Source organism: Hibiscus syriacus, unplaced genomic scaffold, assembly GCF_006381635.1.
Source record: "Hibiscus syriacus cultivar Baekdansim isolate YM2019G1 unplaced genomic scaffold, ASM638163v2 tig00116989_pilon, whole genome shotgun sequence".
Classification (NCBI taxonomy): Eukaryota; Viridiplantae; Streptophyta; class Magnoliopsida; order Malvales; family Malvaceae; genus Hibiscus; species Hibiscus syriacus.
The window spans coordinates 4,408,601-4,417,045 of NW_024063508.1; the positions used below are offsets into that span (position 1 = coordinate 4,408,601).

Consider the following 8,445-nt stretch of genomic DNA (forward strand, 5'->3'; position numbering starts at 1 on the left):
GGGTGTTACATTAATAAGCTCCTTCGTCAAGCACATGATATTTCCACTCATATGCTAGGTATTTCGACTCGTTTTGTCACCAGGTTATTCTCACTGATGTATTAAACGATATTCGATCTTGGTACAATATTTCTTGTGGGTACTCTTTTTCCCTTGCTAAGAATTAGAAATTTTTTTAATGAGGCTCGGATTATTTTTAAAAAAAACTTTGAATGAATTCAATCAAAATTTAAAACAAAAGATGTCGAAATTTCTATCATACCATTGATTTTTTTTTAATCTTAAATAACAATTAAGCTTGTCAATGGTTAGGTCTAACTTCCAAATTTATGATTAGTAGTGAGTCATCTAATATCCCAATAAATGTTTAATTTTGGAAGGATTGGGACTAGGAACTACCAATTTAATGAGTTAGTTTTGCTGGTTTTGCATTTATTATAAGTTACCAAACATTTAATCTCATCCAGTTTATTATAACTACCAATTTAATGAACTACCAATGGATGAATTGATGGAAACTCGTTTTTCGAGTTTGGCCTAGTTTTTGCACATTACTTTCTGTGTATTGCACTATTCCTCATGCATGCTTGTTGTGTCTGAAAATGAGGGAGCAATGGGGATGAGTTGATCATTCATAAAGCTATACTAGATTAGGTATGAGGTTTGCTGTTTGATTTTTGGGGTATTATTTTGCCCTTTCTTTTCCAGGATAACCTGCAATATGGAGGATTCGACAATTGAATTTCTACAAGCACGTTTACTGTCCGAACGATCTGTCTCCAAAAGTGCTAGACAGAGAGCTGATGAACTGGCAAGAAGGGTATGTTTAAATGTTTTACTTACGAGGCTTTTGAGGTTTGGTTGTTCTATTTTATCCTCTCTCTCTCTCTCTCTCTCTTTATGTGTTTATATATATATATATATATATATATATATATATATATATATATATATCATGCTCAAGTGTATCGACATTCTGTAATGCTTTAGAGTGTTGGGTTTTATATAAATTAGGTAGCTGAACTTGAGGAACAGCTAAGAATTGTGTCTGTCCAAACGAGGAGGGCTGAAAAGGCAACAGCAGATGTTCTTGCCATTTTGGAGAATAATGGGGTAAGTGCTGTATCTGAGGAACTTGATTCAAGCTCTGACCAGGACATGCCTTTTGAGTCCAACATGGATAATGTTTCTACTAAAGAAGAGGAGAGATCTGTCGGTTCAAAAGGGAGAAGAAAAGAAGAGGAACTTTCTTGTTCTGAGGATTTTTCTTCACTCTCTGGTAGAAGCTTGTCTTGGAAAGGCCGCAAGAGTGCTTCTCATTCTCCTGAAAAGTATAAAGACTCACTTGTGAGAAGGCACAACATGTTTTCATCTCCAAAACACTGGCAGGGGAAATTATGCCGGAAGATAAGACACCGGGAACCAAGGTTTGGTACATGATACTTTTGCTTTTATTCTATCAGAGAGAGGCATGCCATTTTCCTTTTTTTAAGTAATAGAAAAGAATATACTGTTCTTTAATCATGGATACTAAAACCTGTATGATATTCACTCCTCTAATACAAAGAATAAAAATTAAAGTAAACCAATACTGATAATTTAGGTACTAAACGAATAGTTTACTCTAATTTATTTCATATTCAACATGGTTTTCCTCATAATTATGTACGCATTAGTCAAGTAAACCAAATATTTGTGAATGCTTTCTGTGTAAATCAGATCATTTGCGAAGGAGCTTAAATCAGGACTAAAAGATAAAAAATGGAATAATGTTATAATTAAGGATTATTTTTCTCATTTTCATTTATAAAAATGACTGTACTTGAGAATTTTCTTCATCTTGGTACATTTAAGCTGATTGCATGTTCAAGATTGAAATCCTCACAGGTATTAACTTTCATTAGTCAAGTAACAAAATTATCTATTGCTTGTTTTATTTCATCAGATTAGTAGCGGAGGAGCCCAAATCAGATGATGTCAAGGCCGGTTCACCAGTAAATGAACTTGTAACATCACCTGAAGTTAATGATAATCAGTCTAAAAGTGAGTTATATTTTACCTTTGCATTCAGAATTTCCTGTAAATAAAAGCTGAATGGACAATCTACATTCAGATGCCTTAAAAGATGAAACAAATATAACTGCTTATGGTCATGGTTTTCATATGAAGGTGAGAAAGACATGGAAAAGGCACTAGAACATCAAGCACAACTTATTGACCGTTATGAAGCAATGGAAAAGGCCCAAAGAGAATGGGAAGAGAAGTTCAGAGAAAATAATAGTAGTACACCGGTATGTTTAAGCAAAACCTATTTGATAGAGATTAGGTTTTCTTTTACCATAAAACCAACAAGAATATGATCCTTAGCCATACACATATCTCACAAGGCTTTATCATCTAGTTTTGGTCACTCTTTAAAGAATGCTTCAATCCCTTGGATTTGATGTTGGTTTTGGCGATGGTAATACTTCTTGGATTCAACAATTATTTTTCTCTAGACAAAATATGATTCGACCGTTTGAAATTAAATAACCTCCGTTTGAAATTAAAGGGTTCATGGTCTTGGTGCTTTGGATATTAGTTACATGAATAGAGCTCTACTAGGGAAATGAACTTGGAGGTTTGCTAATGATAGGGAGACCGTGTAGAAGAAGGTAATCTGCAGTAAATATAATATGGACCCTAGTTTATTGATGTTCAATGAAAAACTTCCTGCACATGCTTCTTAGATTTGGAAATCAGTAGTTCAAAATCATTTCAAAGAGGATCAGTATGGAGCTAAGTTTCGAAGTTTGTTTAAAGTTCGAGTGGGGAATGGTGGGAGCACCAGATTTTGGTTTGATAGCTGGGCACTTGATTCCCCTCTTAAAGTGGCTTTCTCGAGATTGTTTGTTCTTTCGTTAAACAAGAATGGGAAGCTTAATGAGTTAGGGGAGTTTCGGTCTTGGCATATTCAAATGAGAAGGAATTTAAGTGACTGGGAACTGGATCAGTTTTCTAATTTACTGGCTATAATTCACAATATCACTCTTTCCCATGAGATGTCAGATAGTTTGGTTCGGAGAGGGAATGGGGAAGGGATTTATACTGTTAATTCGTGTGTGAAGTCATGTTGTCCAGTTTTGACAGCAGACTCCTTTGGTGTGGTCCTTGTCACATTTATTTTTTACTTGCTCTGTGGTGTGGTCCCTATGTAATAAATTTTTGAGATTTTGGGGGGTTTGTTCAGCTTTTCAAGCCAATGCTAAAAGTTTTATGTTAGTTTGGGAAGACATGGTGCCTAATTCAAAAATTTGGTCCTTCATTCCGGGAGTAGTTTTATGGACAATTTGGAAATGTAGGAATGTCATTGTGTTCGATGGGGGGAGGTTAGATCAGATTGATCTTTTTTTAATGGCAAGATGTAGGCTGGCTGCTTGGTTCTTAACTTTCTATAAGGAAGTCCCTATTCTGAAGGACTCTCTCATTTGTGATCCATCACTTGGGGATTGTTGCTCTAACTCAAGGTCTTCAATCATCAAAATTGAGTCCTGGTCTCGCCCTCCAAAGGACTATTTAAAACTGAATGTGGATGCAATTGTTATTGCAGATTGGAGGAAAAGTGGTGTTGGGGGGCATTCTAAGAGTTGAGGATGGCTCGGTGGTGGGTTCATTCCAAGAGGCTATTGGTCTAGGTCCTCCTATTTTGATAGAGCTTATGGCAATTAAGAAGGGCTTAACTTTCTTTGCTTTGATTCAGCAGCGGTTTAAGGAACGTTTAATTGTTGAATCTACCAGTAAACTAGCAGTGGATTGGGTCAAGAACAATGATCGTTGTCCCTATGTCTACGTAGACTTTGTGAAAGACATTGTTACTAAGTTAAGAGGTTTGAAGGATATTATTAGATGGGTTGCTAGGTCAGCCAATGTTGAGGCTGACAACTTAGTTAAGGCTGGTATTGGCTAGTTTCACTGTTTTGGTTAGGTTATCGTTTAAGCTTTGGGTTGGTTATTGTAAAGGGAGCTTGTATGTTTGTTTCTTAAGAATTATGTAACTTTCGGGTATTAATGAATTATAAGACACTCTTTTCCTCATTCCGCTGATTAAGGAGCACCTTGTGATCCATTAATCATGAAGGGGTTTTTTAATGAGGCCTACCATTCCTATCAAAAAAAAAAAAAATACTAGAACCATCAGCAGATGTTATGTCCTTCGAAATATCAAGAAGAATTTCAGCTCGCCTCCAGTCTTTCTTTCTATGAACAACCAAAGCTTTCTGCTCTACTAGAGACACATTAACTTCTTCACCTTTGTTAGGATACTCATCTTAAATGGAATCTAACAATTCATAATCTTGCTCGACCACATGCATCTTGTCAAGAATATTAGAAACTTTTACATTAATTCCACCCATGTTTCATTCAAGGGTATGATCTAACTGCTTCTGCAATTCACCTCGTACAATAGGGCTTACGGGCCCAGCATCATATATGGGGTTTTCTTCATCCCTTAAATTAAATCATCAGCAAGACAACGATCTGGTATGTTAAAACTGGTTGTGGGCACCTTTGGGAATCTCCATCTAGGCTCCCACTTGTTCATGTTCCAGTCAAGTGTAAACTGCATGCGACGATTCTTCATTCGCAAGTCATAATATAGCTAGTTTTTTTTAAAAAAAAAAAAATCTTGATATTGATTTCATCTTCCTCGAGCTCTAACTCATCCAATCATGGCTTAACAGAAAACTTCACCCCAGGATCTAATTAGGCTTTGATACTAAATTGATGTTGTTAAAAAGGGAAAACAACAATAAATTAAAGAACTAGGGTTGAACAAATGAAGAGGAAAAATGGAAATAAAAACCTATAATTACAACTATTGATTCAAAGATAATAATAGAAAAAATTGTTTGGCTGTAAAGCCTACAACTTATTTGTATAAGCCTTCTTTCTTGCAAGCAAAGTAACAAGACTTTCTTGCAAATTAAGTTTTATTCTTAAACCTAGATTTAAACTTTTATGTAAACTAATAATATTAGCTGTCCAATATATATGTAATACTTAAATTAAATATTATAAAAATAAAACTGAAATAATAAAATATTATAAAATAAATAAAAGCTCTTGTGTTAAACATGGTAGTGGTTAGAAACACCAAAAGCATTTTTATGCTTTGGATAACAACCGGAATAATTTAGAGGATGTTGGTAAATTGAGCAGTCAAGATAAATGCATAAATAAACACCCTCGTACAATTTGATAATATCTAGAAGCTTTTACATGTTATTAAGGTTTAGAATTGTTAATGCTTATTCTGTTACCTTGTTGTCTGGACCACTCTCTTTACTTGTGCGCATGTGTCTGCATTTGATGTGTTCCCCTTTTAGTTTAATCCATATGATCTACCTATCAGAAATCAACCCGTTTTAAGTTCTTTTAATAAACTCTCGGTAAGTTTCTTAAAAAAGTATCGTTTAGAGAGGCTAAAAGTGCAATGTATATGTTTACTTTTGGGAAATTTTAAAATTTCTATTTTTCCCTTGTTCCTAAATGTTCTTGCAAGGAAGTTTTTGGGATCTGTGTTTTATGTCACGCATACAATTGAATTGTTGGCTTTAATTTGAGTGGGATTTTTTGGAGTGTGTGTTTTCTTCGAATTTTTAGAAATGTTTTTTCTAGTAGATGGCATTTTAGTCTGCAATCCTATAGAGTGCTAGCATGACTTCTTGTAGAGGGATGCATGTCTCAATCCTCTCCTTATTTAGTACTTTCAATTCCCAAGTCATCCTACTCCTTTCAATCTACCTGAAACTCAAAATAGACCTTTATAAAACGAAAGTATATTGTACTACTTTGAACAATTAATCTAATACTACATTAATAATTAATAGAAAATGATTAAATTTTATCAAGCGTTATTTTCGTTGTTTTGTTAAGAAAACACCTTAAATACAACTAAGAGAATAAATAAAAAATTGAATCTGAGTATGATATGAAGATTGATTTTGAACAATAAAAATAAATAAAGAATAGTGTATTATTTTACCATTAGATTGGAGAAGACTAAGAGTTAAAGAATATTTGATAAATTGATGAATGAGATTTGAAAAAAGAAAAGAGAAAAATATGATTATATTTAATTCTAAATTAAATGAATGAATGATAGAGATGAAGAAAGGGATGAGAAACTGAGAATTTTATGGAATTGAAAAAAAATTAGGGGCCTCATAAAGTAGAAAGTGGGATTGAAAAAATTAAGGCCCTCAATTATAAGGTAAAAAATGAGATTGAAAAAAAATTAGGAACCTCAATTATAAAGATCAAAAAGTGATTGAAAAAAATTAGGGTCTTCAATTATAAAAGTAGAAAATGAGGGCCCTAAGCAATCGGTCAGGGTGCTCCCCTATTAGCCGGCTCTGAGCTTATACTTTTAACGGGTTAGAAGAGGGAATCAGTCTTCTCCCTTACTCCTAACCTTAATGTTGGTGCGGTTTCTAGTACGCTTTGAGGCATGCTTATCCAGTCGCAAAATCTCGTCTCCCTTAGCTTTTCTGCCCTTGGAATCTACTCCCTTTTTTATGTGTTATGAGACATCAGATATTTTTCCCAAACTGTGACACATTGCACACTTTCTTAGTCCTTGTTATGTGGTAAAAGGTCACTTTACTCTGCCTGGCGGTAAACGGCATTTGTATTATTTTCCTTGCGATTGCTATGTGCAGGTTTTTTGTTCTTTTTCTTATACATATCTCGATCAATAATGTGGTTTTTATTTTATGCTGTCTACACAGTTTATTGAATGTTTTGGCGCTTACATTATATTTTGTTTGTGTTTGCTGACATTATGATTTTTCTGGTTAAATTATTTAGGATTCATGTGATCCTGGGAACAACTCAGACCTCACCGAGGAAAGAGACGAGATCAAGACTCAAACTCAATATGCATCCGGGACAGGTAGCTCAGGAGTCCAACAGGCAGAGGAATTACCTAAACCTCAATCCTATGATCCCGTGCCACCTTCACATGGTGATATGGATCGGTTACAGGATCGTAATTGTAGCAGCTCCCTTTTGGCCGCGTCCCTAAATCCAACATCCCCAGGTTCCGTTGAAAAGGAAAATCGTCATCAGGGAAATCTGCAATGCAACCATTCACCGGTACACAGTTGTCATCAATTTGCATATGCACATGGTTCCACTGGGAAGCGGGCAGTGCATCAGGAGAGTCCGCAGAGAAAACATTATCCTATACACAGCTCTCATGCACATGGTTCCACGGGGAACCAGGAAATGCATCTCCTTTCATCTGTTATGAGCCGTTGTTCAACCACGGAACCTTCTGGAAACAAAAATGAGTGTTATGCACTGGTGCCACATGTAACACCTGGCAGGTTTACCAATGTGCTGTATGCTCTTAATCAAGCTAGGATGTCATTACAACAGAAAATCAATACATCGCCACCGATAGAGAGTGCATCTGGAGGAAAGGCTATCAAACCTTCTGTTTGTGGGAGAAAAGTTTGGGAGAGGGTAGAGGTTCCCGTTGGATGCTCGGGACTCTTCAGGGTTCCAACCGACTTTTCAGCAGAGGCCTCTAAAATGAACTTTCCGGGTTCAGGTCTGCAGTTAAGTTTGGCAAACTATTACCCCGATGCACGAGTCGCACCGACTTCTTGTGGCAACACTTTGTCAAGTAGTTCCAGTAATTACCCACCAGTTACCGGTGATCGTTTTTACAGTAGCCCTTACATGGATGTTAGATCAAATTCTTCCGTAGTCCCAGCTGCGTCTGGTTACATAAACGGCGATCAAATTCTCACCAGTCGGTATGCAGAGACAGAGTGGAGATCCACTCGAAATCCATGTTTTGATCCTTACTCGGAACCAGGCCTACCCTCATCAGTTCTGCAGAGCTATCCAACATTCCCCTCCTTTCCTGACCTATTGCCACGGATACATAGTAGAGAAAGATTCCCAGTCCTCCGTACAAACGGATCAATCGTGGTACGTCCTGATCAGTTTTCATTTCACGACAACCACTTTAGACCAGATATCCATAGATTGTAGCTTATTTACGTTGCATCTTAATCAAGAAAGATGTTTCACGTGAAGATGCTTGGCCTCTAATGCCATTTCTGTAATCACTCTCTTTCTATTGTCTTTACTAGTCAAGGGAGAAGAGAGTTTTCTGGGAGATGCAACTGTATGTATTCATATATGTATTTTCTCATTAATACTGTTGACCAGTAAGTATTGTTCGACCAATAAACTTAGAATGGTAGACTACACGCTTAGTATCCAAATATCATTTTTGTTTTGTTTTGGTCATTAAATTTTTATTTATTTATAAAGGTATACTTAGCTTTTTGATTTCATTTTGGTTACTCACTGTTAAAAAAATTAACGTAACTATTGATGTGATATTTAAAAAAAATCAATGATGTCGTGGTATTACATTTTGTTGAT

General features: G+C 35.8%; 1 protein-coding gene across 1 annotated transcript; it reads left to right on the forward strand.

Annotated features, from left to right (window-relative positions):
* Positions 1-706: 706 nt before the first annotated feature.
* Positions 707-8,046, forward strand: LOC120193238. Its single transcript, XM_039195789.1, has 5 exons — positions 707-820; positions 1,015-1,427; positions 1,946-2,043; positions 2,170-2,291; positions 6,850-8,046. The coding sequence occupies exons 1-5, from the start codon at positions 722-724 to the stop codon at positions 8,044-8,046; spliced, it is 1,929 nt and encodes a 642-aa protein (XP_039051720.1). The 5' UTR covers positions 707-721.
* Positions 8,047-8,445: the final 399 nt, after the last annotated feature.